The 25,092-nt window shown below is 53.5% G+C and overlaps 7 protein-coding genes across 7 annotated transcripts; 2 read left to right on the top strand and 5 right to left on the bottom strand.

The window, feature by feature from the left end:
* Positions 1-575: 575 nt before the first annotated feature.
* CTHT_0010840 (uncharacterized protein) lies at positions 576-3,077 on the bottom strand (the record flags this gene model as incomplete). The annotated part of the gene is made up of 1 exon (XM_006691542.1): positions 576-3,077. The coding sequence occupies one exon, from the start codon at positions 3,075-3,077 to the stop codon at positions 576-578; it is 2,502 nt and encodes an 833-aa protein (XP_006691605.1).
* A 1,763-nt stretch (positions 3,078-4,840) lies between these two features.
* Positions 4,841-5,386, bottom strand: CTHT_0010830 (uncharacterized protein; the record flags this gene model as incomplete). The annotated part of the gene is made up of 2 exons (XM_006691541.1): positions 4,841-4,937; positions 5,265-5,386. 2 exons carry the CDS (start codon positions 5,384-5,386, stop codon positions 4,841-4,843), a joined length of 219 nt encoding a protein of 72 aa, XP_006691604.1.
* Positions 5,387-9,397: 4,011 nt separating this feature from the next.
* CTHT_0010820 (uncharacterized protein) lies at positions 9,398-10,163 on the bottom strand (the record flags this gene model as incomplete). Its single annotated transcript, XM_006691540.1, has 3 exons — positions 9,398-9,763; positions 9,814-9,912; positions 9,969-10,163. 3 exons carry the CDS (start codon positions 10,161-10,163, stop codon positions 9,398-9,400), a joined length of 660 nt encoding a protein of 219 aa, XP_006691603.1.
* A 4,577-nt stretch (positions 10,164-14,740) lies between these two features.
* Positions 14,741-16,294, bottom strand: CTHT_0010810 (citrate synthase-like protein; the record flags this gene model as incomplete). The annotated part of the gene is made up of 3 exons (XM_006691539.1): positions 14,741-15,236; positions 15,291-16,168; positions 16,247-16,294. The coding sequence occupies 3 exons, from the start codon at positions 16,292-16,294 to the stop codon at positions 14,741-14,743; spliced, it is 1,422 nt and encodes a 473-aa protein (XP_006691602.1).
* Positions 16,295-17,680: 1,386 nt separating this feature from the next.
* Positions 17,681-19,381, top strand: CTHT_0010800 (2-methylisocitrate lyase-like protein; the record flags this gene model as incomplete). Its single annotated transcript, XM_006691538.1, has 1 exon — positions 17,681-19,381. One exon carries the CDS (start codon positions 17,681-17,683, stop codon positions 19,379-19,381), a length of 1,701 nt encoding a protein of 566 aa, XP_006691601.1.
* Positions 19,382-19,499: 118 nt separating this feature from the next.
* On the bottom strand, positions 19,500-20,521 carry CTHT_0010790 (putative short-chain protein; the record flags this gene model as incomplete). The annotated part of the gene is made up of 3 exons (XM_006691537.1): positions 19,500-20,156; positions 20,218-20,359; positions 20,463-20,521. 3 exons carry the CDS (start codon positions 20,519-20,521, stop codon positions 19,500-19,502), a joined length of 858 nt encoding a protein of 285 aa, XP_006691600.1.
* Positions 20,522-21,746: 1,225 nt separating this feature from the next.
* Positions 21,747-23,199, top strand: CTHT_0010780 (glutamine synthetase-like protein; the record flags this gene model as incomplete). The annotated part of the gene is made up of 2 exons (XM_006691536.1): positions 21,747-22,161; positions 22,226-23,199. 2 exons carry the CDS (start codon positions 21,747-21,749, stop codon positions 23,197-23,199), a joined length of 1,389 nt encoding a protein of 462 aa, XP_006691599.1.
* Positions 23,200-25,092: the final 1,893 nt, after the last annotated feature.

Here is a 25,092-nt window from a genome sequence, read left to right as displayed (position 1 = left end):
ATTCTGTTTAATGTTCCTAAATATATTGTCTTGGTTAAAATCAATATGACTAGAGTCATCAGTCCAATCTCAAATCGTTCGGTGTCATATGCCCAACATTCGCACTGGAGAGTTACAGTCCATTATTCACCAAGTTCGCAAGTCTCGCTGATGAAAACGTAAGTTGTTAGCAGTTGAACAATTTTTTCAGAAAAGTGTGAACTGGAACCTGAAAGCCTTCATTTTGTCAGCCTGGTGCCCCTGAGAACTTGTAGAGGAGTAAAGATGGCATGCTTCTGAAATCTGCAACAACATCATTTACCCTCAAGAACACAAATTCGCACTGTTATCGTTTCTTTCCATCTGTATATGATTCTGATCCCAAAATGTTGTGGCCGAGCCTGTCACCCGTTATCATTATCATTATGGCTGAGGTTGAAGCCCGGTAGAGGCTGAGCAGTCCGCTCTCAACTAACTCTCACATCAGATGCTAATGGAGTCTGTAAAAGATAGCAATGAGATCAAATCAAAAGAGAAAAAGCTTGATGACAAATCCAAGTCCTATCTCTCATCTAAATCTATCCTACGTGAGACCCTCACTTCGCCAACCCCAATCCTGCAAAATATTCCTTAAACACACTAATCTCAACCGCAAACACGCTTGTCTCATCCAATGTCGCTACTGGTGGCCAAAAGTCCTCATCTACATCGACAATCACACCATAAGGACACTCTTCTTGATCTTTTTTTGCCCCATCGACCTCATCTCCATCAAATGGACTCGTAGGCCAGCGCTTAGCGTAAGGGTCTTCCAAAGGAGGAGTGACTCCCCATGGGTGACGAAGCACGATAAACTGCTTCTGAACTGGCTTTGCCGGCTGTTCAGCTACGGGGTTGCCTATGCTAAGGCTTTGGTTTCGGGTCGGTGTGCTAGGTCGGCTTTTCTGTCCAGGGGAGTTCTCGGGAATGACATCGGGGTCGTTCGAGAGAGGGTTGGTCCTGCTGCGCAGGCTGGGACGGCGAACCATTTCGCTAGTCATACTGCCCATTGATTTGCTCCGTGGACGGGTGAGGGGGAGATCGTCGGCCTCGCTGGAGACGGAGGCAGCCCGGTGTCGAGTAAGTTGGTGCTCTTGGGCCAAAGCGCCAATATGGCTTTGGATGCTGTCAGAACGGGCCAGACCGATAGGAGGACTGGAGACACTGCTGCTTCTGTTTCTCACACTAACAGAGCGGGTGAGAGTGCTATCCGAAACCCTGTTCATGGCGCTAGCGCGGTTACGAACACTCGAAGAGCGGCAAAGCTCACTTCCCGCGGTCGCGATCTTGTTTCTGACACTTCTGGTTCGACCGAGCTCACTTCGGACGACGCCCCTCATACTCCTAACGCTCACCGAACACTCCAACTCACTCCCTGCTGTCCCATTCCTACTCCTAGTACTGACAGACCGGCCCAGCTCACCCTCTCTCATCCCGCTCATACTCCTAACACTGGCACTCCGACTCAGCCCAGTCCCAGTCTCCTCATCCCCAACGGTCGCTGCCGACCCCCTAGTCGCCCATCCCAAAACACTATACGCCATATTCCCCACCAACGTAGCGCCCCTACAAAAAGCGCCATCGTCGCTTGTCGGCCTAGTCCATGCCACCATCGGGGTAGTGACACGCAGGTTGGAGGAGTGTAAGCGGACGAGAGCAAGCAGGTCTGTGGCTGTTCGGCAGGATGTGTGGAAGTACATTGGAGGGCGGGAGGTTAGTTGTGCGAGAGCCTTGACCGGGTCGCCTTGGCAGGTGAGGACTAGGTCTGGGAGAAGGGATGCTGCAGTGTTTGACTCAGCTGTCTCAGAGGTAGCCGGGGAACTTGAGGTTGGTGAGGTTGTGCCGTCTGGAGGGTCAAAGTTAGAATCGGGGGTTGTTGCTGACAGCGCTGGAGATGAGTTGATCATGCAAGAAGACTCGGATGGGACTGTCTTTTTGCCGGTTGATAGCCAGACGGCAAAAGCCTTCTCGTAGAGCGCGGGCCAAAGCTCGCCACGCCAGTCGCCTGAGGTAAGCGTCGGAGGATAGGCGTAATTGAGGGAGCTGGGACGGCAGTAAACGAGCAGAGAGGTTGTGCTGTTGGTCGGCAAGACACAGTCGACTGTGATCTTGGCCGTCGGAGCGTCATTATCTCCTCCTTGGGAGTAGAAGGTTGTTGCCAACGTGCAGGCTGGCTTCTCTTCAGGCCAAGGGTTGTTTGTATCGTTGTAGTCGCCATAGTTTTCTCCGACCACTGACTCAGTTTCGAGGGCGCCAAGACCTTCTGTGTTATCGTCATTAAAGTCTTCTGGGTACATGTACTGACATGCTTCTCCCTTCGGCACACACCTCTCGATCTTCCCGGGTTCAGCCCAATCAACACTCATCAGCGCTGCGACAAACCAACTATTCGGCGCCGCCCCCTGAACGGGGTTAGTGAACATGGTTACATCGCGATGATTCCATGCGCTGACATCCATCCACCTCCCCCCAGGCGGTGTCCATAGCTCCTCTTCCTTCTCACCACTTGGTTGTCTATATAGGCTGTTCCTTCTGTAAGGAGTGGCGAGCTCCCTAATCTCAGCAGTCATCTCCTCACAACTCATCCTCCTCCCCGCCCAACCCGCCACTTCCCCTGACAATACAAGCGTCACATGCAAGTTTCCGTTCGACACTACCGCCCTCTTCACCCCCAACTCCTCGATTTCTTCCCCACCTAAGCCGATCATCCTTTTCAAATCGCCCAGCTTCCTCGCTCCACTCAAGTCATCCCTTCCCTCCTCCTCCTCTTCTTCCCCGTCCCCTTCACAAAAGATCCTAACCTCCTCCTCAGGCACCCTCTCTACCCCACCAAAGTTATTAATCCTCACACCCGCGTATAATACACTCCGAAAGCGCATGTCAAACAGCTCATCGTAGTCTGTTTGCAGAAGCGCAGGCAGTATGCGGTGACGGGTTGCGGGAGCAGACCAATCAAGTTTGCGGTGCAGCAGGGCCTCGGCCAGGGCGAAGGGGTTGATGGCACCGGTGAGGAGGAGCTTGGGGGGTGCGTCGGGGTCAGAGGCTGTAGGGCGGGGCATGGTGACGGTGATGTGAGTTGTGACAGGGGTTTAAAAATAAATTGGAGATGGATTGTTTAAAGGTGAGGAGAAAAGTTAATACCGCCATTGCAAGGCCTATATGTCCAGACTCAATGAACTGACGTCTCGATGTTTTGGGGTTGGAAATTGTCTGAGCCATAAAGCGATGGTCTGGTAATTCTGATCATGATAAAGGTGTGTCGGTGAACAGTAACAGCTTGAATCCAAAGGCTGATGTCATCCTCTCCTGGACATCCAATTACGAACGTCTTGTTCAAAGTAAACGGTTATGGACCGATTTTGTGGATAGCGCTCGGGATGCAAACATCGAGCTCATGACGACACCAGATAACCAAAGTATAAAGTATGATCGGGTTGATTTGAAGTCAGATCCAAACATGATGGCAACTGCACTGCGATAAGATCGATGTGAACGTCCGTTGTGCCAAGCTCCAAGGCTGGAGCGTCAAATAAAAAAGGGACCAAGCGAGTGTAGGTAAGGTATGTGATTGTTGAGGATCAGATACTGACATGGACTGATATGGTTTATGTCGCTCAACAGACGTGCAAGAGTTGCGCAGAAGCGTATGTTTGCATTAACATGAGGGAAAATGGCAATTTTCCAACTCGCACACACTTACATCACCACGTCTGTTCGTCTGGCTGTGGAGTTACCGGAATAAAGCGAACACAGGACCCCAAGCTCGTCCTGTGACGACAGGCACTCGCCAAAGACTGAGAGAATCTTTAATCTGTATCATAAGCAAATTTAGGTACAGAGGTATTATTATAAGAAGGTATGCTAACATGCACCTAGATTTCTGTTGTATATGAGTTCATATGGCATGTATTTCACGACCTTTTACGGGGATCAAAAGGAAACCATACGTGTTTAGACAACACCTCCTAGGACAGCACCATATTGTTTCCTTGACTGAGCACGTGCATCACCAATGCGAACATCAAGACAGAAGGTCAGACTCTAAACATAGTTGGTGTATTCCCCCTATGTACATGCAGACAACTCTACTCAAAGAAAAAAAAAGTGGTATCACATGCGATTTCTGCCTAGACAACAAGAGCCACAAGACAAGTATACTTCCAGATGACAATGACCCATTTAATCTTCCACTCATGCCACCATACATGTACCAGACTTCAGAGAAAACACAACGACGCCACGCCAAACGCAAGGATCAAGCGGTACTTGCTGCTTGTTGCTATGATGATGACGATAATATAACCAGAGACCCATCCCAACGCCTATGCCAATGTACTGTACTGTTGCGACATCAATGACGACACAAGAGATCAAAAAAAAAAGTAAATGGCTAGTCAGCCATGTATCTTAGAAGCAAAAACATCCTCCAATGTGGTTAACTGAAACTGCGATGTGCTTTTATGCTCCGAAACACCAGAAAATGCATTGTGTGGTTGTGTATGTGTGTGGTCGGGATGTGGGTTGTGATGAGAGAGAAATATTGTGGGGACTAAAGAGGTTGAGGGAGTGTTGTATCGCAGGAGTTCGGGATGTGGAAGGAAAACGGAGATATCCGTGTGTCGGAGAGGATTGCGGGGATGAGAGATGCGATTGATGATAAAGGATATGCATGCTAGTCGGAGGTTCGGATTTGATGATGAGGACGGTAAGAGATAGCGAGCTCGTCGGATGCATGATAACAAGCCGCCACACCCTCTCGGTATTGGGGCAGTGAGGCTGACGATATCCCCCCCTTAATATCGCAATGTCGATATGATATCATTCACAACCCCCAGCGGTTATTGTGGCGCATGATAAGGTTCTCCCACGGTACGGGAGGGCGCTGCTTGGCCTTGCAGTCTCCGCAGATGGTATCAACACTGCATATGAGCGCGATGCACAGTCAGCATAGCTGCTTCTCTTTCCAAAGTCTTGAGAAGTGTCAAGGGGAGAACATCCGAGGAGGTCTGTCAGCGTGCGTGGCTTGCCCACGTGCAGCTTGGCGCTTGTGTGTACCGTAACCTTGCGGGCTGCTGCATCCCGCGCGCATGCACGGATTTGGGCACACAGCGAGACGGCAGGGTACCTAAGGCACCGAGCCTTGCTGCTGGCATCCATGTGGGCGGCAACCATGCTGAAGACCGCACACACAATCTCCAAGGCTCTCCGAAAAAAAGAGAATAGAAAGATGGGAAGAGGATGCATACCACTCAAAGTGTGTGACGTCGGGCGGACACCGCTTGTGGGTTATTGTGTAGGCGCGACACCACTTGGAGGCGATCCAGCGGAAGTGGCCGCAGTCATATTCTCGTTGGATGAAGTTGCACATGTTGGTTGTGTTTTGTTGGAAGTGTGGTAGTAGCGAGCGACGAAGCAGGATGTGCGGCCAGTGGTGTTGGGTATGTCTTCGATGACAGCAGCGGGCGTCTGGTTGCAACGTTGACTTCCGAACAGGCTCACGGCCGTTTCAGCTTTGCTGTTTGATGTTTCCGTGGCTGAATCGACAAACGTCCAACGTCGAAGTCGATGATGACAAACGAAACGTGAACCACAAGAGCCGCAACGAAGAGGAAATGCGGACACTTGTATATCACCGCCGACGTATCCTCGGCGCCTTATGGAGCCCCTGCCAGAGGCCCCCGTATGCTCCACAATTCAGTCTAGGGTGTGGCAGGGTGACGCCCACTTGACCCAAGAAAATGGATGACAGAGCAGGGCTCTGGCTCGGGACATTCCAGCCAGTTGGCTCCAGCAAAAGTCCCCCAGCTGGCGAGACTTGCTTGATTGGGCGACGTGCAGCATGGCCAGTGGACAACAGAAAAAGAACAAAACCATTGCGTCGGTGTCGATGGGCTCTCGAAAAGGAAACCTGCGCCGAGGGGAAAGGCTTCCGTAACCGTGGTGTCGGAACAGATCAGAAAGATCGGTGATCTGTGATACCACATCAGATCAAAATGCAGATATAATGCAATGAAGCAGAAGCACTGCGTGGCGTGGATGAACCACTTCTCTGGGCCTCGTGATACCTCCAAATGCACACCCAGAATATTAACAAGCTGGAACCCCTGGAAAAACGTGTGCGGTTGCTGGCTGTTGCTGGCTCGGGCACAAGCACCAGGAGCATGGGGCCTGGAGCAGCCACCGGACACCAAGAAGACACCAAGATGCCTGCTTCTACTTCCAGGAAACACTTCCGGGACCCATCGCCCAGTCCCTTGGGACGTGAGCGGCGTCCAGAACCAAAGCTTCGGGACACAGCCAGGATCCTCGAGGGCCAAAGCAAGCATCTCGGCCCCTTTACTGGGCCCTTTCGTTCATGTCCCAGCGATCTGGACACGGAGATCCCGACGATTTGGGGGTCTGGGGTCGTGTCGACTCGTCTCGGCCTATGTTTCGTGCAGAATTTGGAATATTAAGTACTGCAGCATAGGATATTATGCCTTATTCGCAAGCATTATACATACTCTGCAGGCAAGAATATGCGAATGCAAGCGTTCAGCAGCACCCAAATCACCTGGCGCCCAGTGAAGTGGGCTCTCCCTCGGCCCGTTGCTTTGTGGCTTTGGCAGCACTGCACAGCATTGCTTCGGCATTACGCGCTTTTCCCACTCAGGTCTGGGGTCGGCAGTCGCTTTCTTAAACGAAATGCCGACATTACTGCGCAGTCCAGCTGATGTTGGGCCTCTCTGGTGGTTTGCTTTCAAACCGTGGAAGCGAGAACCATGATTGATGGCAATTTCTTCTCTTTCCTGCCTGCATCCCTCGACTTGTCGTTATCTCTCAGGTAAATTCGGCAACTCATCATGGATATCTGCCATAGTATTATCGTCCATCATCTGCTATTAACTGATGATGGTGGTTGTTTTCCAGTCCCAGGAAGCAAGAACAAGAAAGCAAGCATAGTGATCGTGACAACAAAGGGAACCACAAAAGTTCCCAAGCACTGGGACCTCCCAAGACCTGCAAGAGCTCGTTCCCGCATTGCCAGCGCTGGCATCAGAAGATCCAGAACGTGTGGAGCTCCAGGCCAAAGAACCAGCGTGCATGCTCTGGTGTAGGTCCAGAATTGCTGACTGGCCAGTCGGTCCCGACAGAACAAATGGAGTGGGGTAAGTGTGGAGTAACAGCAAAGTTAGTGGGGATGGTGACAAAAGTGGGTTTACCGGACTCATCGCCGATTGGACACCATGCTGTTGGTAGATCCACCGGCCATTTTGGGTCTCTTGAGAGTGAATTCTGAGTGGTCGGATTTTTCTCCGTCTTCTCTGCTCTGCCTCTGTGCTCCTTCGCTGCCGTTACGAGAGCAGTGTTCCTGGGACTTTTTTTGATAGGGTATGGAGCTTTCCATTTTATTTCAAGGTTAGTGTGCTGAAATAATATTTTTGTTAAGGTGGATATCGTGATGTTGTGCAGGAATCGAATGTTCGTGCGTGACACGCCCTGTATCTCAGTGGGAGGAAGAAGCTGAGACTGGAATGTAATGCAGTTCGGCCGACGAAACATACATGCTTCGAGAGCGGCGTGTTTCAAGCCGGCAGCTCGCTTGTTCCAAGTGCTGCTCTCTCCCGGTTCTTCCCGGTAGACAAACAGGAAAGGTGGAGTGATTGCTCTCTTCCCGTCTCGGACCGCAAACTCGGTTCGACTTCACATGGAGAGAGCACCAAAATCTGTAGAAACGAAACTCTCTCTCCTTGCAACTTCAGATCTCCAATTAACCTTCCTAAAACTGGTCGTTTGTCTCTTTCATGCATTATTGACCAGCACTATTGCCTCCCCTCACAGAAGCGAGCCCAGTGACACCGACAAGACGGGATGATCATGGGCTGAACCACAATGCTGGAACAGGCAACCGCTTCACCGACCACTGGCCAATTCGGGTTGCGTACCCTGACTGACCCTGGCCGCTCATTACTCATCGACACTTCTCCAGTCCCCCGCAGGCTCCCAGATTCTTGAACTGGAAGGAGAGGCGATGATCTTGCACGCCGCCGGTTTGATGACGTCTATGTTGGGACTGTGAATCTCCAATATTCTGGATTTTGGGCTCTGGCTGAATCAATGACACGGAACGGCAAGGGGGTCATTTCAGGGAGTCTTCGTTTTGTGTTTCACTGGACCCAAGCCAACAAACATCGGCTGCCACAACGACGCCCATCACAGTTGATGAAATGCCGTCCATGTGAATCGTAATTGCCTTGCGTGGACGACGTGCACCTAACGCGGTATCGGATGAAGTCACCTCTTATACATATGTACAGATTGTTGCAGCTGCATGTCTCACTGGGTCGGAGTTCCTACATCCAATGAGCCATCTTTGCATGTGGGCTGCATGATGACACACACTCACACTCTCTCACATACTTCAAAATGCGCTCGCTGGGCTGCAGTCTTGCTGATCCGATCACGTTACACAGGCAACGTTGCAACCTTGCTGGCTGGCCAATCGTTGTTCTTGACTAAGCATCACACTCGCAAGTTCTTGGACATCGGATCTGGATTGCAGTTACGGATTTTTCTGCGGGAAATGCGGGGGTCTGAGACATTTGAGGGCTTTGATTGGGTTCCACGATTGGCTGCTGAAGACCTCCTCTCTCCCTACCTATTAACCTTGCAACCAGACCCTACAACGACCGGCCAGATCGAGATAACCTTCTTCGGAACTCAAAACCAGCCGTCTTTCGCATACCTTTGTTCACCTCAAGAGTAGGTATCCTGATCCGGCAATTCAGGCGCAGATGCAGCTGGTTGTCCTGGGATTCAAGAGTTTTGCCACCACCGGCAAAGTACGACGTTGCTTGCCTGAGATATCCCGTTTGGAATATCAATCATTACAGGGAACCGAATCTGCAGCCTCGCTTCGCGCTGCAAGCGTTTGGAGTCAGGAACACTGCCGTTTTTTGGCGATCCTTTGCATGAACGGGCAGGTTCGGTTCCGGGCGGAGATAAGGTCTAAGATACCTGATGATACTCCCTCTGGATTTTGACCATGAGTCACGTCACTCAAAGAAAGCAAAAAAAGCATTAATAAAGGGAAAAAGGCTTGATTGACTTGCTATTCACAAACAAACTTGGAAATATCCACAGGGAAAAATTGGAAAAATAAGAGGAAAAGTTCTTGTTCAGGACCGCTTTGACACCGAAACCGTTCCCGGCGATCAAGCGTCCTGTAATCACTTCGGCTCGGCCATTCAGCCCGCCTTTTCTTTTGCCATACGCAGTCTACTCCTTCTCAGGAGCGAGCAAACCGCGAGCCATTCTCAACAACCCTTCCCCGAACCTTACGCTAGCACTCCACCGCTGCCGGGCATCCTGAGTTCTAGCGCCAGTGCCTTCAAGGCGTTTAGCACCTGCGCCAAGCAATGTTGAGCTGCTGAGTGAAGGCAATGGTAGCGTCGTCGTCGGTGATCATGCCGAAAGCGTTGGGGTTGGTCGAGGTGAGGGCAATGCGGTTGTTGATGTTGAGGATGCCGCTGGCGCCGCAAGGCGAGTAGATGTAGCTGGCCGTCGGGATCTTGTCCGACTTGGTGTAGACCTGACCGGCCGCCCAGATGCCGCCGCCCGTGATGGTGGTTTGGGTGGTGGTGGTCGCCTTAGCGTCCTGAGAGAAGTAGTAAGTGCTGAAGAAGGTGCCGGTGACACCCTCCTCCAGGAGGGCGTAGCCGTGGTAAGTCGACTCGACGACCGCGAATTGGAAGCCGCCAGGGTACTGAGGGTTGTCAGCTTGTTTTGTAAGACTCTTCATGAAGATGTGCTCACCTTCAGGTTCAGGTGCAGCTGGCAGTTCTTGGTGCGGTCGGCAATCGTAGTGCCGGGGCCGATGTAGGTCTGGAACTTGTCGAAACCGAAGGTGATGACCTGTTTTTGTCAGCTCCTGCTCATCTCGCTACATTCTTTGAACCCAGGCCACTTACAGTCTTGTCAGGAGAGATGCTGGTCGAGACAGAGCCCTGAGGGCAGCCGCTACCGGAGAAAGTGGCGCTGACGATCTGGATGTCGTTCGGGTCCGGAGTATCGGCCCAGCCATCGGGGACAACACTGGGGTTGGCGATGGGGCTCGCGGCGGCGAGGACAGGGAGGACGAGAGCGGCGGCGGCGGTGAAACGCATTTTGACTAATGTGTTTTCGAAGTCTAGACTCGAGGTATTGATGTGAGAGTGAGTTTCTGAGGCTGAAAGGCTTTCGAAAGGCTGCTTTGCTGAAGCTGCTGCTGATGAGAGCGAGAACGACTGACATTGTCGTTGAGATCTTGCTGCTTTATATCTTTTCTTCCCGCCTATCCCAACCTCCCCGCTCCCCGTTCTCCCGGTGCCCGGTTCGACTGCCACGCCCACCACACCCCCTCAACCTTCACCCCGTCACGATGGCCTTATCCGTTCCATTGCCCATCGACGGATGCTCCTCCACTTCCGAGACTGGAACACGGCCGCATCTTCCCGTTCTGCGTGTGCGGAGGTAGGCAGGCAGAGAGTCAAGCTGAATGGCGAAGTTGCGTCGCGGCTAGCCTTGTGCTGCAACTGAGAGAGTACCATCCCCTTGGCGAGTAGTATAGTGTTCATGGGTTAATTCGCTCGACAGATTGCTGCATCCGCCATCCGCCTCTCCGGGGCCCGGGATAGGCACGACGAGTTCCAAGAATGCATCTCTCCACGAGAGTCGACCTCGCAACGTCTCGTCTCGCCGGCCCTTCTGTTCTAGGAAGTCATGCCAGCGTCTCACTGCACTCTGCTTGCCCGGGTTTCATCGTCAAGATACAAGCACCTCGGCGCCGTCACTGGCAGTATTACCGATTCAGAAAGGCTCTGCACTCTGTTCCTCTCGCGTTGCGTTCGCTGGCCCTGTGTCTGCTGCACTGCTGCCGAATGTTTGGTTCAGTGGCTCTCGCGGTGTCGCGCCAAATTTACGGAAGAAGTGAAGGATAAATGAAGAATATATTAACTCGGGACCACACGGCCTTTATAGCTCGCCTCACCAGCGTGCCATTGCCACTACAATTCGCTGCTTCCCGTGGGGCTTTCCTGCAACTGACGTGGTGTTTGGCTCCGCGCCGAGACTCTCGTTACCGTTCATGAGGGGGGTTATGTTGTGTGGAGGCGCCGGTATCCTGTCGTGGGAGTTCTTTTTATAGAAACGGTGGTGTCGAGGTGATGTCAGTTGCCTTCTTGTGGTTCCGATCAAGCTAAGGTCGCTGATTGATGCCGCTTGTCGTCGGGTTTAACGGTTCTTGGGCTTTGTGCATGGGGAACATGCATTTTGCCTGTGCTAGCGTCGTCCGGAACCAGAATGCTGACTGACATTGGGGCAGACTAGAAGACAGCGACAACTAGACTAAGTTGCTATTCTCGAGCATGTCTTGATCGATCTCATGCAAGAATTACTAAATCAGCTTCTTAAGGTAAGACTACTAGGCAAGCATTGGTAAGATCTTGCCTGTTTCTCTACTGGACCCCAATCCCGTCTTCATCGAGAACTCATCAAAGGGAAAGCCGGAGCAGTTGGGCTACCCCACTTCCAGATTCAACAACGTTTCTATTTTTGTTTCCTATTTGGGTCCGCCAGGGGTCGTTATTAAGCTTAATTGAGCCCCCCACAAAACGTCTCTCGAGGGGGGCTCACTCCGGATGTCGACGGCATCTTGCTAAACCTCGGTGTCTTCGATCAGGCAGAGGGCTTAGGTCGCTGTGGTCTGTGATTGATGCGGCTGTAGATGGTGAGGTCATGCGGTATGTTCTGCAGCTTACTGGGAAATTGTGCAGATGGCGAGAGAAAGCAAGCGATCTCGTTGATGGCTCGGGAACAAGACGAGCATTTCGAACTGCCAAGCTGTCTGTTGCGCGAGCCGGAACAGTTCGGTGACATCGCTGTGGACAACTGTCAATCAGCCGTTTTTCGTACCCTGGATTAACCAGCCCCTGCCTGGCGTAGCCAAGGACCAAACGTTTTGTTTATCCTGTTCCGCGGGGTGAGGAACATCAAACTCCGAAGTTTACCTGCTCAGGTAAGTTTGGCAACTGGCTGCGAACACGAAGTTTTGGCCGTAGAAAAGGGCTGCAATTCTTCCGGTAATGTTTATTATCGCACACGAGCCAATGGGAACAATTTTGTTTCCTATATACTCTATATCCATTGTCAAAAGAGTTTTTCGATCGATAGAAATGTTCTTCTCTCTTGTCGTTGGAGGCTCGGCGCATGTCTCAACGTTCCATGGTTCGCATCCAGGATCAGCATCCCCGATGCAACCTCAGTTAACCTGGCGACAGGGCTAGGGTTCCACCAATGGCAGGTACTTCGGACAATCAAGTCCCGTCGATGGACCATTCTATGCTCTCAGGTTAGAGCGAGAGCAATGGACAGCTCTGTTTCGAAGTTGTTAATGTTCAGGCTGTTTATTTGGATAGGTGCCAACATAGGGTTGGCGTTAAGCGTCATTCCTGACGACGACGGGGCGTTATCTATGTTTGCTGAGGGGTTGAGTAAAATCTAGTTCCCCGCACTCTTGACGATGGCCGGCAGCCCGGAATCCGGGTACCGAGTGCTCACCAAGACCGTAAGAACGACTTGAGGCTCCTGTTCAAGCAAGCTCTCGAAGGTCTCAATGGCAACCACTTGCATGAACCTGCAGCGAGGCTCCTAGTTTGCCACAGCTCAGCATCAGCAAAGACATCTAGATTCCATTCCTCAGCTGTTAGGATTTTCACCTTCCCTAAGTCTTCTAGTATCCTCTAGCTCTGCTCGATACGAACCATCCGTCCTCGCTCGCTTCTCTGACCAACTGGGGAAATCTGCCTCTCTGGTACCGGGCACTGCCTAGCTCGATACCGCAACGTTCTCATGGTACCTTGACAGTCATTCTATATACTATATACAGATCTAAGAATAGTAGCAGAATAGATTAACCGGAGGGGTATGTCACTACCCTCTAGCCTAACGGCCAGACAAGCAGAAAAAAGAACCCGGATACTTTAAGAGTGGTGTAACCATGTTGGCATCGAGTAGGGTGATTTTGGCTTTCTCTACCTAGGTGAGTAACCTGTGTTCTATATTGTCAGAGAGGGACGTCTGGTTGTATCCCGACTGGGATGGAGGGCTTCGATGATGACATGCATAGAGCTCTAGAGTCAATTACTACTCCATTTATTTATCTACATTGACAACGCAGTTATGACAAACACTTGATGAAGTAGACGGAATCAAGTCTTTACCACCCAGCCACCAACTTTCTTGAGCTTAACAACCCCCTAGGCTATTTAAAACCCTGGGGCAGCTCGCAGTAGTACGTACCTTTCCTCCAACAAGCGCGAGATCTCCGACCTTGTGCCCAACAGCACTGAATTGCTGCAATAACGGGTGATCGCTGGCTTGCCATGCGGAGATGTTTCCCGTTCCTGCACTAGTCGGCGTCCACGTACCTGGATTTGCCATCCAGGCACCGGAGGCGGGGTCTTGGAATCCGACGTCTTGGGTTGCTGTCGAGAAGGGGTCTAGAAGGCTTCTAAAGATAGAAGCTTTGGTGAGTTCTCTACTTGAGGTCACGAGGGGGGGGGGTAATCTGTCAGATATTCTTTATTCTTTTGTCCTCCTTTCGGCTATCTAAGCGCCTGCAAGGCCTGAGGTGAGTTGATATATTTCTGACAAACAAGAGTGTCATAAATTTGAGTAAGAATTTGCTACAACTGAGCAAACCACTATTGAGTTCCCTCAAGATACAACTCGAGGGGTGCCAATCAACTCACCCGCACAACCCAAACCCACATCCAACTCCCATTTCCACCCAAACCAAGCGGCTGTGCCCCCCTCGGCCCGCGGCGCCACACCCAAGACACGTTGAACCCGCATGTTTGCCTCCCCTTGGCTCCAGCCAGGTGGTCCTCTGTCTACAAATATAGCATCGTTCACATCCTCTTCTCGGTTCGTTCCCGAAAGGCCTGACCTTTTTCTCCTTTCCCCGCATCTCTATGGTAGGAGAGGGGTCCTGGGCTGGGTAAGGAGGGGAAAATAGATGAAATGCGGAGCGGTCGCTGCAGGATACTGCGGAGTGGTTCATGCATGCAAAGGCGGAAACGTTTTCTCTGAGCCCTCCCGGTTTACTCTTCTTCCGTCATCAAGTACGTCACATGAAGCGGGAAGGAGGTAAAGGGCCCGAAGATGCTCACATGAGCAGTGGCTTTGGTACAGGGCAATCTATGCCTCTTGGCCTGCATCTCATAGATGTTTTGAGCTGAAAGTTCAGTGCTGAAGCTTATTTTGCAGACATCATGAGAGACGGTGAGCGAGATGTCCCCGAAGTTCCTTTCTCAGTCCCTCCAGTTCACTCTTCCAGACGGATTCTAGGAGTTTACTTGCTTTTACCTTTTGCCTTACCCCTGTTCTTACAGCGACGACAATGAAAACTCATCTTGTTTTTTTTTTCAGCCAATTGACTGATCTCAACTTACCGGTCTGTGTTGTTTTTCTCATGAGCCCGTGAATCCCTGATGGCAAGAGTGGCACAGCTTCTCAACAATCAGCCACCCTGACGTCACTTATCAAGTCACAAAGCCATGGCACAAGTTTCATGCCCAAAAATACATTCTTCCTAAACACAACCCGTCACTTAAACCCAACAAAACGTCATGATCAACATGATAACAGCACATAATATACATACACATCCTACTACACACCACTCTCCTATCACACTACACACTTACTTCCCCTCAACCAGATCCAGGATACCCTGAAGGTTGATGCTCTTAGGCCGCTCGATGGGCAGACCCAGAGCACGATCCCAGATGAGCTGAGCGAGCGGGCCAAGACCACGTGAGACACCGAAGGTGGCGGTGTAGTACAGGGTTTCAGTGAAGCCGTAGTGGTGGAAGAGGACACCGGACGACGAGTCGACATTCGGGTAGGGGTTCTTGGTCTTGCCGTGCTCCTTGAGGACCTCAGGGGCAATCTTGGAGTTGCGCAGGACGAGCTGGAAGACGGGGTCGGCAGCGATGCGTGGGCGGGAGGCGGCGTAGTCCATAAGGGCCTCGAAGCGCGGGTCAGGCTTGCGCAGGACGGCGTGGCCGTAGCCGGGCACGACACGGCCGCTGTTGAGGGTCTGCCAGAGGTAGTTGCGGATATCTTCGTCGGTGTAGTTCTCCGGGATGGCCTCCTTCATTTGGAGGATCCAGCGGAGCACCTCCTGAGCGGCGAGACTACAAACTGTTAGCGGATGAACAACCTGGAGCATCTGATGAAGCGGAACCTACCCATGGAGAGGACCAGCCAGACCCTGGAGACCGGCACTATAGCTCAGGAAGGGGTCGCTGAGGGCGCTGCCGACCAGATGAGTGGTGTGGGCAGAGACGTTGCCACCCTCGTGGTCACCGTGGAGGGCGAGGTAGAGACGGAGCAGGTCCTGGAAGTCCTCGTTCTCCTTGCCGGCCTTGCCGAGCATGGCAGCAAAGTTGTAAGACCAATCCTGCTCCAGATCGACCTCGCCGGGAAGAGCACCGCCGCCCTTGTAGGTGTTGTGGTAGATCTTAGCAGCGATGGTGGGCAGCTTGGCCAGCAGGCTGATGCAGTCGTCGAAGGTAGGCTCCCAGTAGTCAGCCTTACTTAGGCCCTTCTCGTAGGCCTTGGCGAACTTGGAGGTGTGGTTGAGGGCTGAGACGGCGATGGCGAACTGGGTCATGGGGTGCAGGTCCTTGGGGAAGTTGTCGATCATCTTGTTGACGAACTCGGGCAGCTGAGCCTGCTCAGCGAGCTCCCGGGAGAACTGCCGGACCTGGTTGACCGAAGGCACCTTGCCGGTCAGAAGCAGCCAGAACATGGCTTCGGGCAGCATCTCAGTGCCGGTCTTGCCCTTGGGCAGCTCCTTCTGGCAGTCCTTGATGGTACGGCCGTGGAAGCGGATACCCTCATTGGCGTCGAGCACACTGCCCTCCCAGACCATGCACTTGAGGCCGCGCATGCCGCCAATGGTGTTCTCGACCTTGAGCTCGCCGATGACCTTGTCGCTGTGGGCCTTGACCTTCTTGAGGAGCTCGCGCTTCTCGGGGATGATCTCCTTGAGCGTGGTCTTGAGGTCGAGCTCAGCGGTGGCGTAGGTCCGGCGGCCAGCCGCACGGGCGCTAGCGACGACGGGCTGGTCGCAGGGTTAGCATTATTAGCCATTTTGAGGACGGAGATGAAGATGATGATAATGCTGAGGGAGAAGACGTACGCGCAGGGCACCGCCAAGAGCGCGGGTGGTCCTGATGCTGGAAGCCATTATGTTTGTGTATAAGTCTGGTCTGGATGGGCTGCCGCTTTGAGAAGACCTTGGCGACTGCTGAGCTGGCTCAAGTCAGATTGCTTGGAGAAGACGGGGTATAAGTAAAATTACGGCAGCACTGGCGGTTTATTTGGTGGCCGAAGACGGCGTTTTGTAGGGACTCGGGTAGGGTCCGGGTGATGCTGCAGTCCGTGGGGGAGCTGGAGACCAGGGAGGGCTGGGCTGAGCCGAGACCGCTAGAGCGCGGCGCGGGGAAGCTGGCTGCAGGCACTGGGCTCAGTGGCCTGCTTTGCTTGTGCTTGGGTCTGTTGGCTGCCAAACGGCCGGGAGACACAGAGATCGGGTCAGAGGGCTGATCAGTGATCACTGCCTGCCCAGTCTGGTAATCTATGTCAATATTCTACAACGGTTTTGCAACCGAAGTCCAGCGTGGATTGACAGTCTTTACCCTACTCATTTACCGCAAGCTGTTTCCCCTTACTATTCTCCCGCACAAGCTTGAGGGGGCCAACCTGACCGTGATGTCACGCTTTCAGCCGAGGAAAGCCGTGGTTGCCCCGCCTCAGCGATGGTTTCCCCGGACAAACGGTTCTGCGGGGGCGGGAAAGCCAATTGACCAATCAAAGGCAATAACACCACATGCATGGCCCTCGGCTTTGCAGTGGCCTGCGGTTGGTCAGCAGGCTGGATGGGTGGGGCCGTCGCGCGGCTCGCCGTGTCAACCTCTTTCCTTGTGAGTGCTTTCTTCAACACATGCTCCATCCTGTGTGGCTGCCAGCTGCCGGCAGCAGGTTTGTGAAGTTCCACATCCCCGAACGGCGAGCAGGTGCCAGGGCAACAGCCAGGGCAATTGGCAATTGAGGGTAAGAAAGAACAACCAGCCCACTTTTTCCATAGTAGGAGAGCGACGTCGATAGGGAAGTGCGACACCGGCCCCAAGCATCTTCTAGCTTCCTGGTCCCCGGGCTGCTAAAGCCTCGTCTTGACTCAGCGACTTCGCCGACTGCGGCCCTCGTAATTTCGTCGGAGCGCGAGTGGCGTCATCGCCGTCGATCTTACATATTACCATCCTTGTCCGGTTTGGGAGTCTTGTCTTGGGTTTTGGATTTGTGATCATTGTTTTGTGATCATTTTCTCACCTCTTACCCTCGCTTCCAGATCCATTCCGCGTCTTGCCCTCAGCCCTCGACCTCGCTGCCCTCCACATTCCAGGGCATCTAGCATCTCAGCGGGATACTCACCCGCTACCATCAGCGCCTGATGCTCCGCTCCGTCGTCCCTCGTGTCCCCAGGCGGGCCTTCCGGCCGCTGTCCGCCCTCAAGGCTCCGATCCGGCCAGCAACTGCCCCCATCTCTCTCCGACTTCTCTCGACAACCGCCAGGATGGCTTCTCTCCCTCCCGTTGAGCCGCCCATCTCGACGTCCTTCCCCTCCGAGGCCTACCAGCTGCTGCCCGAGCAGCAGAAGGCCGGCGCGGCCGAGGATGCCCTGATGCAGGAGCAGATCAAGCAGGTCGAGGCTTGGTGGGCATCTCCGCGCTTCGCCGGTATCAAGCGCGACTGGACCGCGGCAGATGTCGTCAGCAAGCGTGGCTCGCTGCAGCAGAGTTACCCCAGCTCGGTCATGGCTCGCAAGCTGTGGAACCTCATTCAGGAACGCATGGCTGCCGGCCAGCCCATCCACACTCTCGGTGCTATCGACCCTGTGCAGATGACCCAGCAGGCCCCCCACCAGGAGGTGCTGTACATCTCGGGCTGGGCTTGCTCTTCCCTGCTGACGACAACCCATGAAGTGTCTCCCGACTTTGGCGACTACCCTTACAACACTGTCCCCAACCAGGTGCAGCGCCTGTTCAAAGCACAGAGCATGCATGACCGCAAGCACTGGTTCTTGCGGTCCAAGATGACCCCTGAGGAGCGCGCCAAGACTCCCTACATCGACTACTTCCGTCCCATCGTTGCTGATGGTGACACTGGCCACGGCGGTCTGACGGCCGTCATGAAGCTGGCCAAGCTGTTCGCCGAGAGCGGCGCGGCTGCTGTCCACTTCGAGGACCAGATGCATGGCGGCAAGAAGTGCGGTCACTTGGCTGGCAAGGTGCTGGTTCCGACTAGCGAGCACATCAACCGGCTCAAGGCCGTCCGCTTCCAGTGGGATGTGATGGGCACCGAGAACCTGGTGATCGCCCGTACTGACTCTGAGAGCGGTAAGCTCCTGTCGTCCTCGATCGATGTCCGCGACCACGAGTTCATCCTCGGCGTGGCTGATCCCTCGGTCCGCTCCATCGCCGAGACTCTCGCCGAGATGGAGGCCAAGGGCGCTTCTGGCGCTGAGATCGACGCCTACGAGGCGCAGTGGGTGAAGTCGACGAAGCTGGTGACCTTTGACGAGGCTGCCGTTGCCCATTTCGAGCGGAACGGTGTTCCTCAGGCTAAGATTGACGAGTACCTGGCTAAGGTGCGCGCCGACCGTGACATGGGTATCACCGCCCGCCGCGCTCTTGCCGATGCCGTCACCCCTGGCAACCCTGTCTATTGGTCCTGGGACGTCCCACGCACTCGGGAAGGCTTCTACCACTTCAAGAACGGTATGGCTGCGGCCACCAAGCGTGCGCTGGCCTTCGCTCCGTATGCCGACATGCTCTGGGTTGAGACTGGCGACCCGAATGTTCAGGTCTGCCGTGACCTGGGCCGCGCGGTGCGCGACAAGTTCCCTGGCAAGCCGCTCGTCTACAACCTGTCGCCCTCGTTCAACTGGATGGCGCACGGCTTCACAGAGGAGACACTCAAGAGCTTCGTCTGGGACATTGCCAAGGAGGGCTTCGTTCTGCAGCTCGTCAGCTTGGCTGGTCTGCACTCGACTGCTACCATCAGCAGCGAGCTGGCTAGGAAGTTCAAGGAGGAGGGCATGAAGGCGTATGTGGACCTTGTGCAGAAGCGGGAAAAGGAACTCGGTGTCGATGTGCTCACGCACCAGAAGTGGAGCGGTGCCAATTATGTTGATGCTGTGCTGGGTCACATTCAGAGCGGTAGCTCGGGCAGCAAGAGTATGGGTGAGGGTAATACGGAAAATCAATTCGTGTAAAGGAAGTGTTTGTATATATAAGAAAAAGGCATGATTGGCGTTTTGGGTACGGAATAGCTTTGGTATCTCAACGTAACGCACCATATACAGTCATATCGTCGTGAAGTACTTTACAGCTCTACTCGTCCAGCTTGTCCTTCAGGGCATTGTTCACCGGCGCCGGCGCCGCAGGCCCCTCTGCTGTCACATAGGCCTTGGTCATACCGCCATCCACGACGAAGTCAGCCCCGTTAACGAAACTGCTCTCGTCGCTAGCCAGGAACACAACCGCATGCGCCTGCTCAACTGCCTCACCAAACCTGCCGGTAGGGAAGTGCACCGTCCTGCGCAGCCGCTTAGCCTGGTCATCACCAAGCCAGTCTTGTAGCAGCGGCGTATTCAGCGGCGCTGGGCAAAGCGCATTGAACCTGAAGCCCTCCCGAGCATGCACAATGGCCAGCTCCCTTGTCAACGCCAACACTGCGCCCTTGCTGGCGGTATACGCCAGCTGCGGCGTGGCCGACCCAACCAAGGCAACCACGCTCGCGGTATTGATAATCGACCCCTTGGTCTTCTTGTTCCGGCGGAGGGCCAAAACAGCGTGCTTGCAGCCGTACCACACGCCCTTAACGTTGATGTTGTGAGTTAGGTCCCAGATGGCCTCAGGCGTGGACAGGGCGTCGCCGTCTTGCGCGTGCATGATGCCTGCGTTGTTGAAGATGACATCGAGGCCGCCCCAGGCGTCGAGGTATTCTACTGCGTGTTGGACGTCGGATTCTTTGGAGACGTCGACAACCTGGAACAAAAGTTAGGAGAGGGAAAACGGGAGGAAGAGAGGGAGCAGAGGGGGTGCGTACCATAGGCTCAACACGTCCATGGTTCGGGACGAGTTGCGTCACCTTGGCCACAGCGCGCTCCAGAGCCTCGGCCGAGATATCGGCCATGAGGATGTTGGCGCCTTCTTTGGCGAAGAGGATCGAGGTTTCGAGGCCGATGCCACTACACCTTGTCAGTGACTTCATGCCTTGGGCTCGTGGATAGGAAAAGCGGGGACGATCCCGTGGTGATACTCAGGGGCAGAACAGGGATAGGGATAACTTACCCGGCGGCACCGGTGATGACGGCGTTCTTGCCAGCGAGACGGCCACGGGGAGCAGACATTGTTCTTTTTTTTTCGGTCAAGAAAAGGACTGTTGAGGTTATGGAGTGCTGGTGTTGAAGGGCTGATGAAGCTTGTTTGATGTTGAACCCCGGCTGGTGACTGTACTTGGGCCGGATGATGGTGGGAGTGAGGGGCAACGGCACTGATAAGCGCAGATAAGACCTGGATAAAGAACAACCCTGGGACAGCTCCAAGGGATCCCCAGCGCAATGTTTCACTCTAAAGCCAGCCAAAACGTTCCGGATTCTGTCAAGCTAATTACCTGACTAACAAGCGGTCAGATCATACTCAGGTCACGAGAGCATCCTCAGCTGCATCAATAACGCTGGATGGAAACAGAGGTCACCGTGGGGACGACGCCTACGAACCCACTTCGACGCCCCGTTGCCCCGTGCCACGCGGCGCCGACAACTGCCCGATGATGGGGGTCCGGGTCCAGCGGCGGCCCACTGGAGGACATTTAGCGTTCGAGATTACCTACCTTAATTTTCTAGTCAAAGGCTCGCCTTTTGGAATAGAAGCTACAGTGTTCGTCTGAATTGACTTATAACGGCTGGCAACTGGATTCACTCCTGAACCCTTATGCAGTCTTCAATGTTGCTTATCGACAACATGAATCTGACTTACACGGTCAACCCTAACCCTTATGTTGCTGTGCTCCTAGGCGTATATGCTTTTTGACTGGAGATGTTGCTCAAATACCGAACAGAAATTGGATAAGATAGCTCACAGCAACATTCCTTTGTTCTAATTGTCATCATCTTTCCACATCTCAAGTTGAATCCACATCCACACCTTCAGCCGAACACCAATCGGTAGATTCAGCGGGGACTGCAATCTGTCTGCCGCTGCCTATGACGCATGACCCCACAAGAGCTTCGATGAGTTCTTATTGGCTGGCCCGTCTTGCCCCACATGGCCCAGCTTCCACTTCGAGCAGGTCTCCCCGACGTTGACCTCGTCGCGACGCTGCTATCGGTGGGCTGTGGTGTTCCTCTGCCACTTCTTTTGTCATTCGCTTGATAGTGTTGCTGTCTTCGTCAGCAAAAGATAGATTTGCTGTTGTTGTGGCTCAATCTCTCGAGTGTACGCGTTGTCACTCCCCGACCCCGCGTCTACGCCTGTGGACTCAGCAGAGTAACCTACCACCAAACACTTGCGATCTCCACATTCAACACCGTTCAACACTACGAAAAACAGTTCAACACTGATCCAACAACCAACATGCCCATAACCGTGGAATCCCTCCCAAAGATCCTAGAAAACGACACATGCGTCAAGCTAGCCGGCCTTGACGTCGATGGCATCCTACGCGGCAAGATCGTTTCTAAAGACAAGTTCCTCTCCATCGCCCAGACCGGCTTTGGCTTCTGCTCCGTCATATTCGGCTGGGATATGCACGATATGACATACCTGCGTGAGCTGAGCATTTCGAATAAGGAGAACGGCTACCGGGATATCATTGCCATCCCTGACCTCGACAGCTACAGAAGGATTCCTTGGGAGGATGGCGTCCCGTTCTTCTTGGTCAGTTTCCATGACCCGGAGACGATGAAGCCCATATGTGCCTGTCCGCGCGGGCTGCTCAAGACACAATTAGAGAAGTGGGAAGCCAAGGGTATTGGGGCAAAAGCTGGAGGTACGCTCGCCTCCTCTCTTACACCCAATTCGACTTCCTCCATCCTAACAATAAATGCCCCTAGCCGAGTACGAGTTCTACCAGTTTAAGGCCCCCGAGGGTACGTCTGTCGCTGCCTTCCTGCGTGACAATGCCCCGCACGCTCTCCCCTCCCTGACAGAGGGTATGTTCGGTTACAGCTTGACGCGCCCTGTGCATAATAAGGATTACTATTACGAGGTATTCAACGCATGTCGCGATTTCCAGTGCCCGTTAGAGGGCTGGCATACCGAGAGCGGGCCCGGTGTTTATGAAGCGGCGTTGCAGTTCACCGATGCTGCGGAGATGGCCGATCGCGCGGCGCTGTTCAAGTTGACTGTGAAGGCCGTCGCTACAAAGTACGGGATTACCCCATGTTTCATGGCCAAGCCGAGACACGGACTGCCCGGCAACAGCGGACACATGCACCTCTCACTGGTAGACTCTCAGAGCGGCGAAAACCTCCTCTACCGCGGCAAGAAAGATCCCTTCCCTCCCTACCCCGACGTAGCCTACCTCTCCGACCTAGGCCGGCACTTCCTCGCCGGCGTCCTGACTGGTCTACCCGACGTGATGCCTCTCCTAGCTCCCACAATTAACTCCTACAAACGTCTAGTCGAGAACTTCTGGGCTCCTGTCACCGTCTCCTGGGGCCTGGAGCACCGCGACGCTTCCGTCAGGCTAATTGCCCCGCCAACATGCAAACCCTCCGCCACGCGGTTCGAGATCCGCGTTCCCGGGGCAGACGCAAACGCTCATTATGTGCTTGCGGCGATTTTGGCGCTTGGGTACAGGGGTGTGGAGAAGAGATTGGAGATTCCTTGCCCGCCTTCGGGAAAGGGACAGGATGTGGACAACAAGGGGACGAGGTTGGCTAGAAGTTTGAGGGAGGCGACGGAGAGGTTTGTGAGGGAGGGCAGTGTAGCGAGGGAGGTGTTTGGGGAGGAGTTTGTGGAGCATTTTGGGGGGACGAGGGAGCATGAGGTTAGGGTTTGGGAGGAAGCTGTTACGGATTGGTAAGTTCCCATTTCAGTTCTGCTCGTTGAAGACGAGTAGAAGGTGTTCTGACAGTTTGCAGGGAGTTTAAACGGTATATTGAGACTGTTTGAAGTTTATCGAAGGTTATGGTGGGATGGCTGCTGTGGTTATGTGGACGGTTCGATGGAGTATATGACTGATACCCATGTCCTGCCTGGATCCAGGATGGATTTCTCACAGTGGATGTTGCCCCTGCGAGTTGATTGCTGATGGTATGGCAGTATTGACTTTGTTCTCCAATGACCCTCATGTCTCTCTCTGACTTTGACAACCCCTCATGATTTTGCGAAACTTAATTGATCTGCACACATTAGCCGCACGAGGACGGTTTAAGTACTAACTGGCTTGTTCTCTCAGCAAATGATTTACTCGCGGCTAGCTCTCTGTCCAGTGTTACTAAATCCACACAGTCTCCGTTATATCATGGTGTCCTTTAACTTGACATCAAAAAGTTCAGTCGGATATCTTCACTGTTTACCCGGTGCTTACAATAGCACCTATCATCATCCCCATTCACCCCGACAAATCACGCCTCTTGCTCCATCTGCAGGACGTGCATTTGCGAATTTCGCGAACACACTCAGCCCGCGTGTACTTGTAGTATCAACAGTTACCGAGTCGTCAGGATGCATGCACTACGACCCGCGTACATGAAGCCCTAGCCATCACTGGAGCATTGGCAGGCTATGTACCGCTGCGAGCTGCGTTGGCTTTGCATTAGGCTGGTTTCCCTTTTTGGAGGGTAGGCTGTATTGGGTAGCGGGAGCAGTTCCCGCTTCTGGGGAGAGACTTGGTTTTGTGACTGGATAGGGGGAGGTAATGCCATTGATTTGGATTGGCTTGGCTTCCCTGCCCAGAAAGATATAACTGGAATGGAGGGGGAGGAGCAGGTAGGATTTCCCCTGGCTTATCGCGCTTGTTTCATACAATATCTTGACGCCGACCGGTTGCGATGCGATGCGATGATGCTAACTTGCTGTCGCGGCTGTTCGTAAATCCGTACATACTACACTGCTAGCGGACGGGATGGCGTTCTTCCCTTCGTATCACACGAGCCCGCCACGTCAGTATCACTTGCGTTGTTGCTTGCGCTTTCCAGTGCATGCGATGCTTCGGGGGAAGACATGGTTCGGTCCGGAGCTAGACATGCTTCCGTTTCTCCAGGCTTGTGAGACCTGCCGGGCTGTTAGCTCCCAACCGTGTTGTTGATGCTGCGGCTGATGCCGCGGCTGTTGTTACAAGTTGAACTTGGAAGTAGTAATTGGTCGTCTCTGCGGTACAGGCCGGTTTCGGCCCACCACTGGCACATGCTGCATCATACAGGACGTGCAGGTTCCAGGTTGCACAGAGTTCGGTTGGGGACAGAGGGGGTGCCGAACCGGGACGAAGCCCCATAGGGGCATCACTGGGTTGACCTACTTATGAACTAGGGACGCTGAGACGGTGGTTCCACCATTATAGAAGAAGGATAGGTTATTGAATATTCGCGGGGAACGCGGACAGTTTATGTTCGGACCGTGACCGATTAAGGACTGGACTTGCATTTCGTTATACGGATTACTTGCGCATCGGTCGAGGATCTTTTGCTCAGGTTGGCTCGGTTAAGGGATGAGCGCATAGTTCCATGGTATGAAGCATGTTGGGATGGAGCACAATACAAGTGGCTATGTATGTGAAAGGTGATAGGTGAGAGTGCGTCAATTGAAGATATGGGATTCATGTGTCGTGGTCTGTAATGCCGTGGTACTCAGCAAGATGTACCGAGGAAACGTTGTATCCTTCAAGACTGGCTGGGTACATAACCCGAGCCTGCATCCGGAATAACGCAGACTTTGGTTCTGTCTTTCTCCCAGATCACAAAAACACCCTTTACTC

This window comes from Thermochaetoides thermophila, assembly GCF_000221225.1.
Source record: "Thermochaetoides thermophila DSM 1495 unplaced genomic scaffold scf7180000011814, whole genome shotgun sequence".
NCBI classification, from domain to species: Eukaryota; Fungi; Ascomycota; class Sordariomycetes; order Sordariales; family Chaetomiaceae; genus Thermochaetoides; species Thermochaetoides thermophila.
The sequence above is the reverse complement of the archived record's forward strand: the minus strand, read 5'-3'. Positions and strand labels throughout refer to the sequence as shown.